The sequence below is a fragment of the Schistocerca gregaria genome, chromosome 5 (genome assembly GCF_023897955.1).
Source record: "Schistocerca gregaria isolate iqSchGreg1 chromosome 5, iqSchGreg1.2, whole genome shotgun sequence".
Classification (NCBI taxonomy): Eukaryota; Metazoa; Arthropoda; class Insecta; order Orthoptera; family Acrididae; genus Schistocerca; species Schistocerca gregaria.
In genome coordinates, this window is record NC_064924.1 from 410,619,951 (window position 1) to 410,645,055 (window position 25,105).

The following is a 25,105-nucleotide window of genomic DNA, read 5'->3' on the forward strand; positions in this document are numbered from 1 at the left end:
CAAGAAGCAGTTAGCACCACAGTGACACAAAGACACTGTTACAAATCAGATATTTCCAAGGACAGCTGTGAGCTAGGCACCTTGTAGTATGATATCCACTTACCACAAACCACCGATTTTTGTGATTTCAGTGGTGTCAAGTGCAAACTCATTGGAGGGTGGATTGGAGGTCTGTTGTGTTTTCTGATGAAAGCCGGTTGTGCCTCAGTACTAGTGGTAGCCGTGTGTTGGTTATGAGACAGCCAGGTGAGCACCTACAAACCAACCTGTCTGCCGTCTACACACACTGGACCTACAACTGGGTTTATGGTCTGGGGTGCAAATTTGTATGACAGAAGGAGTACTCTTGAGGTTATTCCATGCACCATTACTGCAAAATTTTAAGTCAGTCTGGTGATTCGACCTGTTGTGCTGCCATTCACGAGCAGCATTCCAGGGAGTGTTTTCCAACAGGATCATGTTCGCTCACATACCACTGTGTTACCCTACATGCTCTACAGAGAGTCAACATAGTACATTGGCCTGGTTCATCGCCAGATCTGTCTGTATGGGACATCACCAGATGATGACATCTCCGTTGTCATCCACAACCTACATTAACTGTTCTGTATTGACTGACACAGTGCAATGGTCATGGAACTCCATCCCACAATGCATGCACATTTGCATGCTTGCATTCAACATTTTGGCAGTTACTCTGGTTATTAATGTACTAGCATTTCACATTTACATTGGCTTATCTCGCATTTACATTAACCTGTCATATTGCAACATTAATCAGTTAATATGTTACCCAGACATTCCTGAAATTTCATTACTCTATATTAAATGTTGTAACTTTTCTCCTGTCATTGTATAACGAAGATGCTAATAAGGAACAACTCAAACTATGTAGATAAAAAGCTGTAAATTTATTTAGAAATAACATAAAATTTGATATGGCTAAATTAAGATGGGAACAATACCACAAATACTCTTATTAGCTTAATATTTATTTGATTAAAAATTATATTTTTCAAAGAAAATATTTTTTACCTCTATAATTACTGAGTCCTATTTATTGTAGATTATTACTTATTGTTCACCTTTATATTAAATACTGTTGCTTATCATTTGGCCAGCAGAACTTTTCAGGCTCTGAATCGAGATATTCAAACAATTTGTTGGCACAGCAATCAATGAAGTGTGTTTGCAATATTTATCTATTTTTCAAAATGGTAGGGGTTCCCAGTTTCTTGTTTAATGTGAGTTGGGAGCTTAATGAATATCTTACCACCAGAGTAAATAACTTCATTATAAATGTCAGACAATGAGGCACACTCTACATAAAAATTATTTTTGTGTCTTGTGTTGTGACTGTGTAAATCACAGTTCAATTGAAACTTATTTTTATGATAAACAACAAAAAACCATCAAAGAGTACATGCATTTGGTAGCAGGTGCAAGAATTCCAAGATACTTAAAAAGGCTTCTGAAAGATGTATGCTTCTTTAATTTAGACAATATTCTTATTGCTCACTTCTGCTGAACGAACATTTTATTTACTTTAGGTGCACTGCCCCAGAAGACAATTCCGTAACACAACAAGGAGTTAAAATATGCAAAATAAGACAACACTCTTGTCTTTAAGGCAACAAAATGAGAGATGCCTCTTAAAGCACAACCCACTGAACTAATTAAAAGTTCCACGTGTTACGTGCTATCCAGTTGAAATCCAGGAAATTTTACATGAAATTTTCCATGCAGTGTATCTATATCTACATCAATACTCATCAAGGCACCTAACAGTGTACGGTGGATGGCACTTGTGGTACCAGTAACTCATCTCCCCACCCCCCAATCCCCTTTCTCTGTTCCACTCAGAAATGGCTTGTGGGCAGAATGATTGTCAATGAGCCTCTGCGTAGCTCTAATTTTTCAAATTTTCTTGTCATGGTCATTTTGAAAGATGTCTGACAGAGAAGTAAAATGTCGTCTGACTCCTTGGAAGGTACTCAATTGAAATTTCAATAGTAAACCTCTCTTGTAGCATCTGTTACTGCAGTTTGTTGAGCATCTCTGCCACTTTCTCACACTGAATAAATGATCCTGTGACAAAATGTGCTGCTCTTTGTTGTCTCTCTCTATCTATCTATCTATATCTTCCCCCCCCCCTCCCCAACCTCTCCTATTAGTTCTACCTACTATGAATCACACTCTCAGTGCAACCATGTCTCATCAGTTTATTCACTGAAAATACAATGTCAGTTGAACAGTGAGCAAAGGCAGGCAGTACCACATTTGGCAAACAGGCAAGTCTGTTTCCTAGTCATATGTTGATGACAGTTAACAAAGAAGTCCATATAACAAAAGGAACTACAGCTGTACTTTCTTGTAATGACAATACTTACCATGGCAACTCGGCTATAATGTTGTGATTTCTGTGGTACAGCCGTATATCTCGTAAGGAAAATACTTCTCATCCTTGCTTAATACAATATAGTGATTTCTGTTATACAGCCATATTCCTCATAAGGAATATACTTCTCATCCTTGTTTAATACAATAAATGCATGTACCTCATATATAATACCATTTTCAGCCTCAGTTAGCAATAAGATTTTCCAAGAACCAATGTACTTTTTCTTTTTGTGGAGTTTTAGGGCGCTCAACTACTACGGTCATTAGTGCTCAGTCACAAATGTAAGTGCACATATAATCTGGTAAAACTCAGATTGGGGGGGGGGGGGGGGGGGGGGGGGGAGGGTTGAACACCAGAAAGTTATTAAAAAGACGCAGATAAAATAATTAAAAGAGTTAGATGTCTTTGGACAAGTCCGTCAAAGAAATAAAATGAAGAACACGGGCAGCTGCCAGCTACTCGAGCGTCATCAGCTAAAATTTCCTGGAGGGTAGATGGCAGAGACAGGACAACACGAGATTGATTAAAACGGGGACACGACAATAAAACATGGCACACTGTCAATGCATGACCACATGGGCACTGCGGGGCAGGGTCACCAGATAGCAGGTAGAGGTGGCTAAACTGGCAATGCCCAATCCGCAACTTGGCCCAAATGACCTCCCCCCTCCTCTCATCGAGAGGGTCAGGAAGAGGTTGTCTGAGCTATTGGGAACGGTTTTATGGCCCAGAGCTTACTTTATTGAAGTGACGGCACAAACCTCTTACAAACAACCCCACTAATGTCAGATGATGGAACACTAAGGAAGGCTGACCGAGGCAGGAGGACTGCAGCCTTGACCACAGCATCAGCAGCCTCATTCTCAGGTACTCCTACATGGCCTAGAACCCATATAAAGCTAACAGGAGAGCCATCAGCAGCAAAAGAATGGAGGGATTGCTGGATCCGTTGCACCAAGGGATGGACCGGATATGGCGCTCCAAGGCTCTGAAGAGCACTGAGTGAATCACAGCAGAGGACATATGGAGAATGGCAGTGGCAGCGGACATACTGAATGATCTGAGAGAGAGCAAAAAGCTCGGCCGTAAAGCTGGAACACTGGTAGAGGAGCCAGTATTTAAAGGTGACGTCCCCAAAGACAAAGGCACAGCCGACTCCATCGTCAGTTTTGGAGCCATCAGTGTAAATAAAGGTGTTACCGGCGAGTCGCACACGAAGTTTGACAAACCATGAGCAATACACTGCATCCAGAGTACCCTCCTTCGGGAGTGAGCTGAGGTCATGATGAATGTGAACCGGAGCCTGGAGCCAAGGTGGTGTCGGGCTCTCACCCTCTCGGAAGGTGGTAGGGAGGGCAAAATCCAATTGTCGAAGCAGGCGACGAAAGCAGACTCCAGGGGGCAGCAGGGCAGACACATACAAACCGTACTGACGGTCGAGAGAATCATCGAAGAAGGACTGATAAGAGGGGTGGTCGGGCATTGACAACAGCCAGCAGGCATACCGACAAAGCAGTACGTTCCACTGGTAGGTCAATGGTAATTCGGCAGTTTCAGCATAAAGACTCTCACAACGTGACTAGTATAGAATGCTCCGGTCGCAAAATGTAACCCCCAATGATGGATGGAGTTGAGACGGCGTAAGAGGGATGGCCGAGCAGACGAGTATACGAGGCTCCCATAATCCAGCTTTCATCAGACTATGGACTGATATAAGCGAAGCAGGACAGTGCGATCACCTCCACAAGATGAATCACTAAGAACACGGAGGAAATTAAGGGAATGTGCACAACGGACAGCCAAATAAGAGACATGTGGAGACCAACAAGTTTCCTGTACAGTGTGAGCCCTAAAAACTTCGTTGTCTCCACGAATGGGAAAACAATGGGACCCAGATATAAAGATGGTGGAAGGAATGCTTTATATTGCCAAAAGTTGATGCAAACCGTATTCTCTTCAGAGAACCGGAAGCCATTAGCCACACTCTATGAGTATAGGCTGTCAAGACACCACTGAAGGCAGTGCTCCAGGAGGCATGTTCTCTGGGCACTGCAGTAGATCACGAAGTCATTGACAAAAAGAGAGTCAGAGACATTAGGTGGAATGCAATCCGTAATTGGATTGATCGCTATGGCAAAAAGGGCTACGCTCAAAACGGAGCCCTGAGGCACTCCGTTCTCCTGGAGGAAGACATCGGACAATATAGAACCCACACCTACCCTAAACATTCGATCTATTAAAAATGAATCAATAACAAGGGGCCACGTAGGCCCCACCTGTGCATAGTGTGGAGGATACCTCCTCTCCAACAGGTATCGTAAGCTTTCACCAAATCAAAGAACACAGCTATCGTTTGGCGCTTTCGCAAAAAGTTGTTCATGATGAACATTGACAGGTCACAAGGTGGTCAACAGCGGAGCGGCGTCGACGAAAGCCGCATTGAACAATAAAACATGGCACACTGTCAATGCATGACCACATGGGCACTGCGGGGCGGGGTCACCAGATAGCAGGTAGCAGGTAGCCGTCGAGATTCAAGAATCCAAACCAACCAAGCGTTAACCATGCGCTCCATCACCTTACAGACACCTTGTAAGAGAAATGGGGCAGTAACTAGAAGGAAGGTGTCTATCCTTCTTGGGTTTGGGTATGGGAACAACGATGGCCTCATGCCAACGCATGGGGACCTGACCTTCGATCCAGATGCGATTATAGGTACGAAGAAGAAAGCATTTGCCTGCCGGAGAAAGGTGTGTCCGCATCTGAACGTGAATGGCATCTGGCCCTGGAGCAGAGGACCAGGACAGTGCAAATGCACGTTCCAGTTCTCGCATGGTAAAGGGGGCATTATAATCTTCCAGATTCAGCAAGTGGAAGGGAGGTCGCCGAGCCTCTTATGCCTCTATTCTGGGAAGGAAGGCAGGGTGGTAATGAGTGGAGCTTGAAACCTCTGCGAAAAAGTGGCCGAAGGCATTGGAGACATCCACAGGGTCGACAAGTACCTCATTAGCGGAAGGCAAGCCAGGTATCGAGGAGTGGGCCTTAATGCCCGATAGCTGGCGCAGGCCACCCCAGACGACAGAAGAGGGAGTAAAACTGTTAAAGGAGTTCGTGAAAGAGGCCCAACAAGTTTTTTTGCTGTCTTTGATGACTCGACGACATTGCGCTCAGAGTCGTTTGTAATGAATACAATTCGCCAGTGTAGGATGGCAGCGAAAGGTGTGTAAAGCACGTCGTCGAGCACAATTAGTGTCTCTGCAAGCCTCATTCCACCTAGGGACTGAAACGCGATGTAAAGAAGGGAATAGAACGTTCGGCCACATTGATGATAACAGCCATGAGGTATTCGACCTGACTGTCACAGCTGAGAAAAACTTGGTCCGGAAAGGTCACCAGGGAGGAGTAAAGTCCCCAGTCAGCTTTCGGTACGTTCCAGCTCGAGGGACGTGGGAATGGGGTGTGCTGCAGGAGACAGACGACACAAGGGAAATGGTCACTCGAACCAACGGGCAAGAGTGGTAGAACAGATCGAGAGGTCCAAGTGGGAGTAGGTATGAGTAGAGTCCGAGAGGAAAGTCGGGGCACCAGTATTGAGGCAGACAAGATTGAGATGGTTGAAAACATCCACCAAGACGGAGCATCTATGACAGGATGCAGGAGAACCCCAAAGGGGAAAATGGGCATTGAAGTCGCCAAACAATAAAAACGGCGGGGGGAAGCTGAGCAATCAGGTGCATCATGTCAGCCCGACTAACTGTGGATGATGATGGAGTGTAGACAGTACAAACAGAAAAAGTAAAGGCAGAAAGAGTAATAAAGACAGCTATTGCTTGGAGTGGGGTGGTCAATGGGATGGGATGGTAATAGACATCGCCCCGAAAAAGCAACATGACCCCACCATGAGATGGAATGCCGTCCACAGAGGTTAGGTCAGATCACTCGGAGGTATAGTGGGTAAAGGCAATACGGTCAGTTGGGTGTAACTTCATTTCCTGGAGACCAATGACTGACAGACAGTGTAGGCGGAGGAGCAGTTGTAATTCCTCCCAATTAGATCAAATACCTCTTATGTTCCAATGTAACAGAGCCATCGCGAATCAGAGAAAGAGGGAACGAAACGGGTGAAGAGCTGGTCACCTCGACGACCACGGAGGGCCAGGTTTGGAAGTAACATCGCTACAACCGTCAGGAGGCGGATCCTGTTCCATCGAGTTGTCGCTAGCTGCGGCCACATGTCTGGGTTGCGCAGGAGGGGCAGCAGCGTCCGCCGACGACAGGCCAGCTGAGTAGAGCGTCCCAGCGAAACTGAGGACGGCCGGGAGCAGCGACTGTCGGATGGAGCATCAGACGAAACGCGCTGGCGTGGAGAGGGGCATAAAGACTTCTTCTTTGAAGCCTTCTTGGAAGACCAATGAGTCACAGGGATGGTGGGCTGTGGGGGCTGGACCCAAAGGAAGTCCTCACACTCGAGGTCCTTTTTTGAACACCGGACCTCAGAAGCCGGGGTCCGTAACGTTTCCCCGATGGACGCCTGAGAAGAGGATCGTTTCTCAGGCAGAGGAGGAGGAGCGGGAGGAGGAGGAGGAGGAGGAGGAGGAGGAGGAGGAGGGAGGGAGGGAGGAGGATTTGGAAGGGAGGGATTTGGGAGGCAGAGACATAGGCCCCAGATGGGGTGAGGAGGTGGAGGGGGGACAGAATAGGGGTGAGGATACTGCGGAAGGAGTGGACACAACCGAAGCAAACGACGTTGTCAACATCACGGCATGGAGGCGGTCATATTTCTTCCTGGCCTCAGAATAAGACAGACGGTCCAAGGTTTTCAATTCTTGTATCTTTTTCTCCTTCTGATATACGGGGCAGTCGAAAGATCTAGGCAAGTGGAGGCCAGGACAATTGACGCCCCAAGGTGGTGGGGTGCATGTATGTGCCTCACGCAGGAAGCAAATGTCCACAATCGTCACAAACGGGCTCAGCTTCACACCGTGACGACATGTGCCCAAAGCACAAACATCAAAAGCATCGGATAGGAGGCAGAACGTAAGGTCACACGTCGCACAGGTAGCACATCACCTTTACCGTCTCAGGGAGAACATCCCCCTCGAAGGCGAGGATAAAAGCCCCAGTGCCGACGCGACGATCTTTGGGGCCGCACTGGACTCGCCAGACGAAATGCACACCACAGCGCTCTAGGTTGGCCCTGAGCTCCTCATCAGATTGCAGCAGGAGGTCCCGATGGAAAATAATCCCCTGCGTCCTATTGAGCGCCAGATGTGGGACAATGGACACTGGGATGTCCCCTAGTCGATCACATGCCTCGAGGGCCGCTGTCTGTGTAGCGGAGGTAGTCTTTATGACAATGGACACCGAACGCATTTTACTACGAGCCTCAATTTCTCCAAAGATACCCTCGATATGCTGTATAAATAACATGGGCTTGGAGGTGGCGAACATCCCCCTATCGGTCCGAGAACAGACTAAATAGCAGGGGAGGTATTTTGCCCCAAGTCGGCGGGCCTGTCCTTCCTCCCAGGGAGTGGCCAAAGGGGGAAAGGCAGAAGTACCAGAACCAGAGACAGAACCTTTCCTCTTAGAAGACGCGGCCAAAGAGCGACCTGATGCATGTTGACGTTTCATCTGCGAAACGTCCGCCCTGATACCACCCACTCCGACCAGGGGCTCTCCACACGGGCGCCACCCAGCCTCAGCAAGGGCCACCTGGCAGGATGACCGTTGCCGGTAGTCCTGATGCCCCAGGTAGACGGGCATCTACTCCTTGGCTTACGTGGGGAGGGTGCATCTCAGGTATTGGCAGTTCGATCCCTGTATTGTCAGGGGGCTACAACCTAGAGGGTACATGGCGACCCCACTACAATGGGCTGGCTACCATGCTGGATTTCAGGTGCCCTGGAAAGTCCATCAAGATCGTAGGTGCAGATGGGGATGCACTATGGGCGTAACTTGTGCAATCCATCAGGTGTTCAGGCCCAAACTGATAAACAGTGGGTGTAGTTACGACGCCGTTACGATGATGAGTGCCAAGGTCTTAGTGCACTGAGGACCGGTGATACACCACATACGGTGTCCTTCCCCAAAAGGCTCGTACTTCTGTAAAAATTTGAAGAACGGAGGTCAAACCCCAATGGGGACCATCACATTGAAGGCCGAAATGGTTGAAACTTCTTTTAGTCGCCTCTTATGACAGGCAGAAATACCTCAGACCTATTCTTACCCCGGACCCGCACGGGGGAGAATCAGTGTACTGTACAGGAAAATTTGTTGTTGTTATATGGCAACCTGGCATATTCTTCTCTCTGCCCTTCTGTCAACACTGGGTGTAACTCCCACCTCACTGTTACCCTAGCACATTCATTCTACAATAATGGTGACATTAAAAGAACTCGTCAACAGTGCACATGTCAGTTACCATAACAATCTGTTACAAAGTGCATGCATTTTACAACAGCAAGGGTAAAACTGTTATTGCATTTGAACAAAATGGATCTAAGATTAAGTGGTTACAAAAACTGAACAGAGCAACAAGGATCTAGTGCTGCTTAAGTAGTTTAAGCAACAGAGAAGCATCAATCTACCCATTAGCACACCTCTCCTTACGGTGAAAGCAGAAGAAATCACCAAGAAATTAAAAGATGAGGAATTTGTGTGCAGCAGTGGCTGGATTGACATATTCAAGCAATGTCACAGCATTACTTTTGACGAAGTGAGCAGTGCAGCCAACTGTGTGAATATTGTAACAATCCAAAAGGCTCACTTCTGTGTGGCCAATAATTCATGAGAGATATGCAGACTGTGACATCTTTAATGCAGACAAAACTGTCATTTTCTTTCAATTTACACATGACAGAACTCTGAAAGACAAGTGTGAAATATCTGTTGGTGGCAAGTTGTTTAAAGAATGAATAACAGTCCTGGTTTGTACTAACACAGATGGAACTGAGAAGGAAAGATTGTAACAGGCAAATTTAAAAAATCCTAATTTTTTAACCATGTAAAAGAACCTGCCAGTACACTAAAATGCAAATAAAAAGTCCTAGGTGACCTCCTAATTCTTTGAAGCTGAAATAAGGTGCTGGGATCAGCAGCTCAGAAATCAGAAAAGGAAGATACTGGTTCTTATTGACAACTGTCCACCACATCCTGCACCCTCTGGTCTGGAGAATATTAAACTTTTTCTTCCTGGAAATAAGACAAGCTTATTGCAGTCCATGGACCAAGGGGTAATTAGAAGTATGAAATGCCATATCTAAGCTCATACTACTGAAAATGATACAATGCATCGAGGAAAAGCAGGAATATTCTATTAGACTGATGGCTGTGATCAGATGTGTTAGCATAACTTCCATCAAGAACTGTTTCCGTCATGCAGGAATCAGAACTGAAGGAATAAATGTCACTGAAACTGGAGACATATTCAATGACATTGATGATTTGCTGCTATCTGCACTGCTGCCAGAAATCAACTGTGATATTCTCAATAAGTGTAACTACGAAATGCATGCTACAATAGATGATGACCTCGTTACAACCAAAACACACGCTGAAGATGAAATTGCAAATGAAACGAAAAATCAGGGCCACAGCGACCTTGAAGTGAGTGAGGGAGATGAAGAACAAAAGGAAGAAGAAAGAAATAAAGTGCCTATCCCTACTGTGAGTGACACACTAGAAGCCACTAGCATTGTGAACATATTCTAAGCTAGGGTAGGGAGTAGTTAGGTTAGGTTAGGTTAGTGTTTTTTAACGTCCCGTTGACAACGAGGTCATTAGAGACGGAGCGCAAGCTCGGGTTAGGGAAGGAAATCGGCCGTGCCCTTTCAAAGGAACCATCCCTGCATTTGCCTGAAACGATTTAGGGAAATCACGGAAAACCTGAATCAGGATGGCTGGAGACGGGATTGAACCGTTGTCCCCCCGAATGCGAGTCCAGTGTGCTAACCACTGGCCACCTCGCTCGGTGGAGGGAGTAGTGGAATTCCAAATTAAATAATGAGCACACACTGTAATTTAGAAAGCATGTATTCTGCAAATAGACAGCAGCATAAAATGACTGATTCCTACACTCCTAAGTAAATCAGTTTGTTGAGTACGTTACATACTGCTGTATATACTGTATTCATATAAGATTTACTGTGAATACTATACATAAAATAAAAGAAGAATAGTATGAAGTCACATCTCTGTTAAACTTGACTAATATAATATTCAAGAAGTATGTTGCAGTTTCGATTATTTCTGTAAATTTCTCCTAATAATTACAGTGCATTTATCTGATACGAGTCATTAACTGAATTCTGCTAAATATTGTGAATTCATCTGTTCTATTGAGGGCAGCTTAGAAAAAGTTGCTTGCAGTCAGAGAGAGAGAGCGAGAGAGAGAGAGAAGTACTTCCATAACAATTTTCCATTTCCTCATTGCCCAGAAAAGGGAAATATGTATTCTGAGAGGGAAAAAGGAACAATCTGCATAGATTATCCAATGATAAAACATGCAACATCATGTAACTTTCATTTCCTTGTTCACAATGAAATATTTTAAACAATAATTCACAAATCTTGCACTGAACTTTAACTGTGATTTCTAAGCAAGCGTTTTATCATTTACTAATAGCTTTCCTTTCCAAGTACATCAGCAACTGACTGAAATCACCAGTTATCTGATTGCTCAGAAACTATCAACCTGCGGGACAGTTATGTACAAGTAAAATCTTTAGTTTTCTAATAATTTCAGCTGGTCCAAAACTTACCCTGTATTGTGCCACTGTCTCCTTCAAAGTCAGATTACAAGTGCAAGAGTGATGGGCTGGTATGTGATGTGTTTTGTGCAGAAACTGGGAGTATTTTGTGGTGTTTAAGATTTGCTATTTGGCTTTGTTCTACATTATCTGCTCTAGCTGATGTCTCTCCTCACGGTTGCTGGTGAAACTCTACCTGGAGGACATTGCTTTGCTGATATATACGTAATGTTATTTATTCTTATTATTCTTTTAACATTTGACACATTCCCTTTACACAATTCCTACTTTAAACTATAATGGCTGACTCGTTGTCACACTGTGCGTACTAAATGTTCCACCTATGTCTGATGATTCCACTTTAACTTGTATAATCTTTGGCAAATTCCTCTGCTAGCTTGAATAGGTATCTCATTTCTGAAAGTTGCTACTCTTCTGTAGATCATCCAAGCATTGATGCCTGCTAAATCTAGATTATTATTAAAACTATGAACATGCTAACTTTTCCCACCAGCTTTCACTGAGTGCTTGCTGACCATATGGTCAACATCTACTCTGCACTTAGTTTCTTTGTAATGTGTCACTGTGTCAAGTTGTAACTCTGTCAGTTCCAATTTGTAAATCTGAGTATAAGAAACTGAGAATTATTATTTCTTTCCTGGCTTTCCTTGAGGATCATATCATCATTTTGAAAGCTACTGTTTTGTGTAGATCCTCATAAACTTTCTTCATATACTCTGGCACTTCCCTTCTAATTGCCTTTATAGTCCCAAGATAGCTCTTTGAATTGTTTTCAGATGTGTTTGTGAAAGCCATACAAAGGAACTGTTACACATAACATTCCTTCCTTTATTTAGATACGGGCCAACAAGTTTCTTCTCTAGAAAGTCACTAAGACTTTCACCAGCAGGATGAGTTTCATCTATACCAAGCTGTTGGAAAGCATTTACCACATATCTGGAATCCTGATCAACAACAGTCAAGTATCTCTGCGCATATCTGGCAGGTTTTAAAGCCAAGAAGTGAGTGAACCAATCTCTACACTCAGATGATGTAATGGAAATGATCAACAGCACATCTTTCGCTATGTAGAGTACTTGTCGATACACTTAAGAAAAGGATTACACAATGTACTTCGCTGTTTACTACAAGTTTTTATAATCTCAATAATATTGGTTTTATTATTTTTCAAATAACTTAATTACTTTTCATATACTGGACTTATTTTGAAATTTACTTATACAACTTTATTGGCACCTTTGCCACTATGAGGCAGTCTGTGGAAGTAGTGCACGATATGCAGGGCTTGTGACTGTTAGATATCCAACTTTAACTATTTCATTGGAAGGACAATCATTTAAAGGTGTGGAATAATTGTGAACATGAACTCCTGTGACTTTTGTTGCTGATATTAAGAAATTCTACATAAAGAACCCGATATCATAGGAATTTTATGTACCTTAAGAATACTGTTTCGAAATGAGAACAACACATATTTTTAAAACAACATAAATTAAACTAATTATTTTCAATTCTTATACTGGTAATGAAATAAAAATTCAAATGTTCCATCTCTGTTTCTTGGTTGTTTAAGGACCTGAGGAGTATTTCATGCAAACCAGTTCATTGTGAGAAATGAAGTTTGGAAAGGCATTTTCACTTTTTGGTGCCTTTTGCGTTTTGGTATGTTGCTTGTATTAGAATGCGGATGCATCAGCAGGTATGTTAATACCGAATGTATTAATACAATGAAATGTTTCAGGAACAGGATCATTAAAAGTAACAGTGTGATTGGGACTGGAAAAGCCAACAAATACCTCTTAATAAAGGACATGTCTTCTGGAGGACACTACAGGAACTAGGATCGAACTGGTGACAGCAACAACTCACAGTATATGGACAGGTGAAGTAAGTAAAAGCAACCAATCTTTTTTTCTTTTCCTTTCAGTACAATGATTTACTTATCAGTTACATAATTATCATACAATTGTCTCATGAGTCAGAACTTAGAACATTACTCACAAGTTGTCAAATGTGTGATATATTTACCACGTTGATATATTTACCACATTTCAGGACTACTTTATCCCATTATCAAGCACTATGAAACAAGGAAGTAAATCAATACATTGCAATACTACACCTACTGACAATGAAATAATTGTTTATATCATTCTGTAGTATAACAAACTTAAAGCTTCTCTGCCATTAGGCACCATCAAAAGTAAAAGGCGAGCAGCAAATGTGCAATGACAAACAAAACTCTTCCTCAAACATTAATTACCAAAGATATACCAAAGATATACTATCCTATAACACACGTATCACAGCCGCCCTATGATGCTACTGTCTATCATAAAATCTTTGAATGTTAAATGTCAAGTCCAAGGAAATTCTAAACTGCTATAGTACACCTGTGTTGCAATGTGTGCATCCATATAGAATGACCAGCAGACAGTATTAAATGTAATGCCACTAATTAGAATATGTTGGTAGCTGCTTCTCAAGGAGGTCATCACTACAGTGGGCCCAGAAACACCCCTCAGACACTTTTGTCTTCTCATTTGACATGCTGATGCAGTAGAGCAGAAGTGACAGGGATTTTTAAGTTATCCTGATTTGAAGGTCAAGAATAAGAACAAGCTAGAAGTAGGAACATTTAGAAAACCCACTTTCAACGCGCTGTGACCTCTTGTCACCCTCCATTAAAATAAATTGGCATTCTTCAAAAAGTTATGCACATGGCTAATTCCTTCCCACTGAGTTCTAAGAACAAGGATGAAGTAGTGAAAATACTTAGACAATGGGACAGAAAATGGTTTTGATGTGCATTTAACAGATAGGACTGATGCAGCAGAAGGGCATGCCCATAGAAATTATACTGAATACATATTACAGAATTATCTCATAAAAACTGGTGGGGTTATTTAAAAACAAAGGGGTTAAAATTGCATTCTGTCTGGACAACAAACTCAAGCAGAGGCTGAAGCATAAGACTGGCACAGGGGAGAACTGGGATGGGGAAAGTGGTGGAGTTTATGAAATAAAGTGGCAGGATTGTGAAACAAAGTACATAGGGCAAACGGAAAGACATTTTAAAGGAACATTTAAAGTGAACAACGACAACAATAATATTAATCAAGAGAATGGCTCATCAGCAGCAGTGAAGCACCCAAGAATAAGCAGCTTTTGTTGGGCGACATCATAACAGCATGAGTGAATTGCACTTTGAGAATGAAGTGTGGTTGCTGTCAAATTTAGAAGAAGTTGAGTTTTTTGCACTTTAGGAGAGGAATGAGTCAGTATGGTAAATGAGAAGATAGGAGTGTCCAATGGGCATTTCTGGACCCACTTTGACGATGTACTCCTTGCGAAGTAGGCACTAACTTATTCTAATTAGCAGTGCTATTTTTAAAACTTTCTGTTGGTCATTGTATAACCACATATTATAACATAGTTGTAGTATTGCTTTTTTAGAATTTGCTTGTACTTGAAATTTAATACTCAAAGAGTTACAATAGACAGTAGCTTCGTTGGAGTTGTGATACATATGTTGTAAGATAATACTATCTTTGGTAAGTGAAGGCAGCTGCCTTTAGTTTACAATTGGGCATTGTGAATGTAAGATGTGCCAGCATGAGGTTGAAGAAAGAGTTTTGTTTGACAAGCCTGGTTTTTCACTTTTGATAGTGCCTATGACATAAAAGCTTTAAGATATGTTATACAATGGGACAATAAATATTTACATAGTTATAACTAAGTGTAGTATTGTGATGCATCGATTTTTGATTGTGATTGCAATTGATAATAGGATAACATAGTCCCAAAAGTTGATGTAGCACATATACCACACAACTGACAACCAGTGTACAACACTCTCAGAACTGAATGTTTTATTTAAATGATTGGGTTGCATGAAGAAAACAGTGTAGGAACAATTATCATTACAGAGTCAAAGCTGAAGTTGTAGCTGATGGGGGTGGAGATTTAGCTGACATGGGAGACTTAAACAAAACACTTAAATGAGAGGACGAATTGTTGGAAGCAGTAGAAGAGGGGGATGATGATCTAAATAATATGTAAGAAGAATAGTTCAGTTTATGATTAGAGTCAAATCGTAAATCAGGAACAATTCCAATATATGGAATAATCACTTATAAGTGTTGATTAGTCAGTTGAGCTTGAAAAGTCTATGGGCCAGAAATTTGCAAGTATTGAACAGCCTTGGACAAAAAATAGAGGGTTTGGAAACAATAGTAGGGGAAGTAGAATCTAAAATAAGTAATAAACTCAAACAGGTCGAAGATGAGTTAGATACTGAAAGGGAGAAAAAATAAAGCTGCTTTTGAAAATATTAATAATGAAATCAAAAGTGTTGATGAAAACATAAATACTTGTATGTCAAATGTAGGAACTAATGTTGAAACAGTCATCTACTGTTGAAAGTAAATCTGATGTGAAGATTACAGTAGTTTTTCAAACAGTAAACTCAAATGAAATAGCAACAGCAATGTATCAAAATTGGAACATTCTATTTCTGTGATAACAAAGAACTGGAAGATTTACATAATGATGCAGTTAGCAGAAATATTTTCAATAGCTCATCTACCCGGTTGTCTAATACTCCAGTAGAAAACTTTTCGGATGAGATTAGTTTGCATGCAGTTGTCTGTAGCTAACATGAGTGACAGGTCATTGTAAATTTTTTAGAAGGGAAGCTCTGTCAACAGCAAATCAAATTTTTTCTGTAGATATGTCATATGCAGTTTCTTAAGTAAGTTCTGGCCTGAAACTGAACAAGCTAGGATAAAAAGTGAATTTTTGAATGGATCAAATTACATGGAATGTCTTTGTAGAATGGAACAATTATGCAGTCAAAGAAATTAGCTCATTTAGACTAACTACTAAAATGACACCGATAAATGCTCTAAAAAAAGTTTGGCAAACTGAAATTCACACAAGGATTCAGTTTTAAAAGTATGTAGACAAATTAGAAATAATTACGAGTAAAACTGGTAGACATTACAACACTCACAACTATCAACAGAGCAGAGGCAAAAAATTGGGGAAATGCTAATAATGAAGGAAGAGAATATAATTATCATAATGGTAGTAACTTTCAGTCTAGTGGACAGCAAACAAACCACTGTAATAGAATCAGGAATTGAGATTTCTTATGACGGAAACAGAAATTGGCATGGAGACAATATCATGAAGAGACAAGAACAATTGATAAACCAGATAGCAGAAAACTAGTGGCCCCTCTACTAATGATCCACAATTTAGGGGTGAATGAACAGAGTAATAAATGGATCAACAGACACAATTTAGAACACAAGGATTCAAGTGAGACAATCAGTAATTATTTTAAAAATGTTTACTATTTTATTAATGTAATAAAAATGGGAACAGAGATTTCGACAACAGAAACAGAAATTGGCATGGACACAATGACACGAGGAGTCAAGGAAATAGCAGTCCCTCTCCTGACTGTCCACAATTTAGGGATGAATGAACAGTGTAATAAATTGAACAGCAGTAACAATTTAGAACACAAAGATTCAAGTGACATAATCAGTAATTATTTTAAAATTGTGTACTATCCCATTAATGTAATGTCTGTTGAAAAAGAAAAATCAATTCAGTTGAAAGATAGAGGTAATAACAATTAACACTCAGATGGAATGTAATATTATTATGAAAAGGACAGTCGCTACTCACTGTATATTGGAAATGTGGAGTTGCAGATAGGCACAACAAAAAGACTGTCGGAAAGTGAGCTTTTGGCCAACAAGGCCTTTATTGGGGGGGAACCACACACACACACACACACACACACACACACACACACACAGGCACAGTTTCTGGATGCTGGAGCCAGACTATGAGCAGTTGTTTCTACGTAAAGCCTTCAAAGGAGAAGTAATTGTGTGTGAGGATACAGCTGGTTATGGCAACTAGGAAAAAGGTTGTTGGTTTGGAATCCATCGGGCACTGGGAAAGGTAGTGTTCAATAGCAGTAGGGCCGTGGGTGTTAGGGATTTTGTAAGTGGCATCAATAGCAATGAACAGGGCAGCATGTGGTAAAAAAAAAACAAGAACTGTGGAGATTGGTAGAGGAAATGGCTAGTAACTGTTATAAAGGAGTGTAGGTTGCGGATAATAGGCTGAAGGTGTTGGTCTGTGAGAGCAGAGATTCTCTCAGTGGGGGGCACAGGAACCAGCCACTATGGGGCTTTCTGGGTTGTTGGGTTATGGACTTCTGAAAACTTGCAGAAAGTAGGAATGCAGGGAGTGGTAGGGGTGAGGAGAAAGATGGACTCCAGGGAGAGGTTCTGGGATGGGCCTAAGGATTTGAGAAGAGACTGGTGATTGTGCTGAATTTCTGGAATGGGGTCACTGTGGCAGCGTTTGTAGGTGTATGAATCTGACAGCTGGTAGAGTCCTTTTGCCAAACCAAAATCCAAGATGGGCCAGGATTAGTCACTTCACTTGTCTCAAAAGAAGAAGAGAAACCAATGAGCAGTGCACAACACAAAGCATTTGGGGATGGCTACCGCGCAATTGCTTGTTGAAATTCGCTGAGCATTGTTAACGACATAGTTCAGGCACAACCTCTGGTGGTATTTGATGCAACTGCAGTTCAAAACATCCACCACCTAATTTTCCACATTAAAGCTCCCTGCAATATACTATCTTTTGGTCTTTAGCTAACAAATTAACATATACATTTCTTTCTTGTAAAATGCTGTGTCCCAAGGCTGAGTACAATGTTGCTTTAGATTGAACATTCAACCGTCCACATTGGCATAGCACCAGACCATTGAGCACATTGATACATCGTTGGGTTCACACACTATATTTTGCAAGCAGGTTCTTGTGCACACTATCTTTCCAAATTTGGCTTCACTTGATGATAAACAATACCGGTAACTGTTTACACATTTGATACTGTATGCAGAAAATAAACCTGTTTCAAATTACCTCTGATAACTAGCTCCTCTGGATAAAATTCGCTATGAAATAGCATCTGTTACATTATTTTGCATTTTGAGGGAAAACCTGAATGTTTCACATTTATCGAAAAATGTGAATTTTTCCAGTCTCTACTCATGTCCCTGTAATAGACGTAGATGCAAGACCTGTCCCATACGTCCTCCCTCTACCAAACTACTCCAGTCCAGTCGCAAACATCACCTATCCCATCAAAGACAGGGGTACCTGTGAAACCAGTCATGTGATCTATAAGCTAAGCTGCAACCACTGAACTGAGTTCCTTACCTCCACCTGTTTGTCCCTCCCATCATGTGCTGCTGCTCACAGTCTGGCACCAGCTCTTGTGTGTGTGTGTGTGTGTGTGTGTGTGTGTGTGTGTGTGTGTGTGTTTCTGTTGGCTGAAATCTCACTGTCCAACAGTCTTTTTAATGTGATCTGCGACCCAGCATCTCCACTATCATTTTCATAATATTGTTAGAACATATATATATATAAATATTAAAAACAAATATTCCAAGACTTACCAAGCGGGAAAGCGCCGGTAGACAGGCACAATGAACAAAACACACAAACACACACACAGAATTACTAGCTTTCGCAACCGACGGTTGCTTCTTCAGGAAAGAGGGAAGGAGAGGGAAAGACGAAAGGATGTGGGTTTTAAGGGAGAGGGTAAGGAGTCATTCCAATCCTGGGAGCGGAAAGACTTCCCTTAGGGGGAAAAAAGGACAGGTGTACACTCGCGCACACACACATATCCATCCGCACATACACAGACACAAGCAGACATATTTAAAGGCAAAGAGTAAGGGCAGAGATGTCAGTTGAGGCGGAAGTACAGAGGCAAATAAGTTGTTGAAAGACAGGTGAGGTATGAGCGGCGGCAACTTGAAATTAGCGGAGGTTGAGGCCTGGCGGATATCGAGAAGAGAGGATATACTGAAGGGCGAGTTCCCATCTCCGGAGTTCGGATAGGTTGGTGTTGGTGGGAAGTATCCAGATAACTCGGACGGTGTAACACTGTGCCAAGATGTGCTGGCCGTGCACCAAGGCATGTTTAGCCACAGGGTGATCCTCATTACCAACAAACACTGTCTGCCTGTGTCCATTCATGCGAATGTTGTTAAATATATCTGTCTGGTTAGAGAATGAAGGATTAAATAAATATTTGCATGTTTATTTGTAAAAGTGTAGTGATTCCCGAGTGTGTGGTTAGAAAGAAAGCTAAGAGGACAACTTAAATTTCTGGAAGTTAAATGAGCAGCAATAAAATTCATATTGTTCCTTGTCACAAATAATTTGCTGTTTATTTCTGAATATATGATGACTGTCGAATGTGTGGTTAGGCATGAACATAAGGACAGCATAAATAGCTCCAAAGGAAATGATGAGCAATAGCATTCATATTCTTCCTTGTCACAAGCATTTTGCACTTTGCACCATATATTCCCCTAAAGAGTTCTTGCTACAACTGACATTCTCCTGTCACTAACACGTTCATAAACATCAACTTGACAATATAGTGATCGACAAAGTGATAGCCTCATTTCTGGTCTCCTTCACAGCACCAACATGTTATGATTGTCAGTTCCTGTAAAAAGTAGTGTGAAACATACATGACCCATCAGCATTGCATGGCGAAGCTAAATGTTTCACGCTGTGTTGGCTATGCTGGTAGTGGATTACATCAACATTTCCTCTCTCATGTCTCCCCTGTCTGCAATGGCCTAAAATATTCCCTGCCGTCACCCACGGTGCGAACAGTCTGTCTTTTGTGCCACTTACAACTTGTTTAGTCACATCAAATCTCAATAGGAAGAAATCAGGATGAAGTTTAAGTGAGACATCAAGTAAGAACGTAAAATTGAGTAAATCTTACTAGGAAGAAACATAAAAACAAAGAATTTTTAGCATTAATCTTATGGACTTTTCACAGGAGCTATAAATTTATGGTGTAGAATCGTGAAAAAAAACATAAAATCGGAAAATGTAAAATCGAAGTTCCATTGTAAAATACAGTCTTGGGTTCCCTTTCTCCACATTATCTGTGCAATCATTGCAATTTAAGTTATTCGTAACTATAATCCCTAAGTGTATAGTTGAAATGGTCCTGTATGACTTATCTTGTAACCGAAATTTAGTGGATTACTTTTAGTACTCATATGGATGACTTCATATTTTTCATTATTTAGAGTCAATTGCCACTTTTCACACCATACGGATATCTTGTCTACGTCAATAGGTTTTGATCTTCTTAAGATTGTCTTCTACAGCATTTACATACATTAGGAACAGCAAATGGCATATAATACTTCCTTGGGGGATGTCAGATATCACTTCTGTTTTACACAAAGATTTTCCATCAATTACAGTAAACTGTGATCTTTGTGAGAGGATATCTTCCATAAAACCTCACAACTAAGATGATACTACACAGGCAAGCAATTTGATTCAAAGTCATTTGTGAAGAAAAGCCTTCCAGAAACAATTAGAGACCCCAATCAATAGCACTCATTACTTAATGTGAATAAAGAGATCAGAGTGTCACACAAGAACAATATTTTCTAAATCCATGCTGACTATTTGACAATAGATCATTTTCTTTGAGGTAATTCATAATGTTCGAACATAATACTACTGTAAATCACCACCAGTGATATGGGTCTGTAATCCAGCAAATTACTCTTCTTTCCTCTCTTGAGTACTGGTGTGGCCAATGCAACATCCCAGTATTTAGCTACCTATCTTTCATCAAGTGAGCCATTATTTCTAAGTATAGTTAATATGGTATCAGCAACTCTGAAAGGAAGCAAATTCGTATACAATCTGGATCGGAGGACTTGCCTTTGTTGTGTAACTTAAGCTACTTCTCTACGCAGAGATTATCTACTTCTCAATTATTCATGTGGACAACTAGTCTTGATTCAAATTCTGGAACATTTACTTAGTTTTCTCTGGTGAAGGAACTTCGGAAAACCACATTTAGTAATTACACTGACACACAAGAAATTTAAGCACTGAAACTAAAAAGTGCACAGGTAAATCCAAATAAGTCTTTTCTTACTAGTTGTTCATTTCATCTCGAAAATGAAACATTGTGCATTGGTCAGCTGTGCAGGGATTCAAGCTACTGCCTAACTTATAGGTAAGAAAGCCATTTGTTACACAAGAGAATCACTTTGATATGTATACAGTCTTTGTTCTTGTTAGTGTGTTGTGTGAGGTTATTGTTGTATGTGGTTGGCGGGAAAGTACAAAGTGAAATTTGGTTTTGTATTACATATATGTAGAGTTGCATCTGAAATTATTTTATTTGAAGGATAATCATTTGAAAGTGTAGAATAAATGTGATAATTGTAAACATGAACACCTATGAATTTTACTACTCTGACCGTGGCGACCTCAAATCAAACGTGAGAAATCTCATGACTTCCCTGAACCAATTATGTAAAATCATAAACTTATATAACTCTATCCCCCATTTCTCCGGCCAAAAAAAGTACACAGTTTTACATCCACGTTGCAGCAGCAGACAACACAATAAAGGCTGTCAATTAAGTGTCACAATTGGCAGCACTTCATATATTCAATGGGACCAAATTGTCACAGCAGCAGTTTTTTCTGTTTTTTATTTCTTCTCGGAAACTATCCAACTGACAATGTTGACTTCTTCCATTTCAAAATGAGCTATGCGAAGAAACATTAATAATCCTGACTCCTTGTTCACATTCTATCATAATTAGAAGAAGGCGAGAAGATAAAATTTTGTTATAGAACAACAGATAAATATGAAAGTTACGATGTCACTGTTGTGGTCTTCAGTCCAAAGACTGGTTTGATGCACCTCTCTATGCTACTCTATCCTGTACAAGCCACTTCATCTGCAAATAACTACTGCAACCTACATCCTTCTGAACCTGCTTAGTGCACTCATCTCTTGGTCTCCCTCAATGATTTTTACCCTCCACACTTCCCTCCAGTACTAAATTGGTGATCCCTTGATGCTTCAGAATGTGTCCTACTAATCGATCCCTTCTCCTAGTCAAGTTGTGCCACAAATTCCCCTTCTCCCCAATTCTATTCAGTACTTCCTCATTAGTTACATGTACTAACCCATCTAATCTTCAGTGGCCTCAATTGCCAGAGATTGCAGTTTTGTGTGTGTGTGTGTGTGTGTGTGTGTGTGTGTGTGTGTGTGTGTTTAAGCGCGTGCACCTGTCATCTGTTTTTGACGAAAGCATGACTCAGCATCTCCAGTATTTAGTGAGTGGCAACTTTCCTCTTCATAATATTGTTACATTCCATCTTGGATTTTCAATTGCTTGATTTCCATCTAATCTTCAGGATTCTTCTGTAGCACCACATTTCAAAAGCTTCAATTCTCTTCTTGTCTAAACTGTTGATCATCCATGTTTCACATCCATACATGGCTACACACCTTACAAATACTTTCACAAAAGACTTCCTGACATTTAAATCTATACTCAATGTCAACAAATTTTGCTTCTTCACAAACACTTTCTTTTCCATCGCCTGTTTGCATTTTATATCCTCTCTACTTTGATCATCGTCAGTTATTTTGCTGCTCAAATAGCAAAACTCTTCTACTACTTTAAGTGTCACATTTCCTAGTCTAATTCCCTCAGAATCACCTGATTCCATTACCACCTTTTGCTTTTGTTGGTGTTCATCTTACATTTTCCTTCCAAGACACTGTCCATTCTGTTCAACTTTTCTTCTGAGTCCTTTGCTGTCTGTGACAGAATTACAATGTCTTCGTCAAATCTCAAGGTTATCTCTCTTCTCCCTGGGTTTTAATTCTTACTCCAAATTTTTCTTTAGTTTTCTTTTCTGCCTGTTCAATGTACAGATTGAATAACATTGGGGATAGGCTACAACGCTATCTCACTCCCATCTCAACCATTGCTCCCCTTTCGTGCCCCTCGATTCTTATCGGTGCCTTCTGGTTTCTGCACAAATTGTACATAGCCTTCCACTCCCTGAATTTTACTCCTGACACCTTCAGAATTTGAAAGAGAATATTCCAGTCAGCATTGCCAAAAGCTTTCTCTAAGTCCAAAAATGCTGTAAATGTAGGTTAGCCTTTCCTTAATCTAGTTTATAAGATAAGGTGTAAGGTCAGTATTGCCTAGTGTGTTCCAACATTTCTACTGAATCCAAACTGATCTATGAAGCATAAAGACAAAAGCATAGATATAAAAATTAGATTATTCAGATGCATGAGAAAAGTACATGCTCTATAGCCAGTTGCCATCCTGGAAGTTCAAATACTGTAATTATGGGTGATTACAAACCAAAATCCTTATCCAAAAGTAATCAACTAAAGTGAATTTGATAATTAGAACAAGTATGGTAAATGAGAATATAATTTTTGCTGGCATAGATTTCTCTTTTAAGTGATTAATACTTACTGTATATAGTTCCCATAAGAATAACAATCAAGGTGATCACAATAAGATATCTGTAGTTATATAGGCCATCACTGATGTATGTTCCCCATGAAGTCAAATGCGTCACTAAACAAGGAGATGGTAAATGAACTTTGTCAGCCTTTAGACGCATCTTGACAGGAACCTGTTAAAAAGAGGCAAACTAATTTTATTTCTCCAAGTAATTAAGTTTTAAATGTCATTTCATACTATCCATTTTGATCACACTTCATAAGATAAATGGTTAGTTAAAACTATAAATCCAAATCTGTTTCATAAAAAGTGGAGAACAAAATGAAACAAACACCAGTCAGAAGGATGTGGGAGCTAGGTGTGTGTGGCAGTGCATGCAGTACATTAAAGCAACTCCTGTACAAAACAATGATGCCTGAATCAGACACATGGCTCAAATTCCAGCACCATTCTATCTGAATGCTGGTTGTGGTCAAAGAAAGATTTTCTGCTTATGGAAAGGTACTATTCTGCACTGAGTTGTGTAAATCTGATTTTTAAAAAATTATCAGATATTTATTCCTCTGCATAAAAACTGTATGTCATATGAAAAAAAGTTCAGACTTTTATAGCAAGCATTTATTTCAAAAGTCTAATTAAGTAAGAAAGTGCATGCCAGACCAAGATTCGAACTCGAGACCTTTGTCTTTCACAGGTAAGTGCTCTGCAAACAGAGCTACCCAAGCACAACTCACAACCCATCGTCGTAGCTTTACTTCTACCAGTACTTTGTCTCCTACCTTCTTACCTCTAATTAAGTTTTTTTATTTTTTTAAGGGCTTAGACATATTTGACAAGTGTAAATTTGAATAAAATTCTTTTGGGTGTTAGATCATGTCATTATGTTAAACTAAATAAGACAATAAGGAAAGACAACATTTTAACTAACTTGCAGCAGTCCTCTTCGGAGTGGAGAAGGGAACTGTTGCAAGTAATGGGAGACGTTTTGTAATTCTTATTTCATTTTATAGTACTTCATGGCCTATTGCTCGAAAATATTTTTACAAAATAAAATAAAATTATTTTCAAAATATGATACGACCTTAGCAGAACTCTGAACAAAAATCCATCACCAGGAACTTCATTAACAAAATTGTGTATAATGTTCAATATCGTGGCCTAAAACTTTGTTTACTTTTCAAATTGGCGAACGTACTTGACTATCACTATCAGCCCATGGTTTCATCCAATCTATGACTTCTCTAAAATTGCAATGATAATATGAGATGCTCTTAGTGCAAGTAAATTCAAACCTTATGCTATATAAGTAGCACACATAGCACCCAGATATGACTGGTTTCTTTGCAATGCAGTGGTGCAGCTACTGTAATACTAGTTGACACGATCTCACTCAACTCAGTAGGCTCCATGCATTCCATTGTCTGATCTAAAGCAACACACTAAGTTCCCTAGCCAAGAAAAGCAGTGAAAAACTATGACTGCGTGGCATGTTTTACTAGAATTCACCATACACTCTTAAAAGTTGGAAGTTTGTT

The 25,105-nt window shown here is 40.7% G+C and overlaps 1 protein-coding gene across 1 annotated transcript in view; it reads right to left on the reverse strand.

The window, feature by feature from the left end:
* LOC126272402 (nuclear pore membrane glycoprotein 210-like) overlaps positions 1-25,105 on the reverse strand; it is a 242,236-nt gene that overhangs the window by 7,900 nt on the left and 209,231 nt on the right. The window contains exon 13 of the mRNA XM_049975230.1: positions 23,580-23,742. Within this exon, the coding sequence (XP_049831187.1) occupies positions 23,580-23,742 (163 nt within the window). The remainder of the gene's footprint in view (positions 1-23,579; positions 23,743-25,105) is intronic.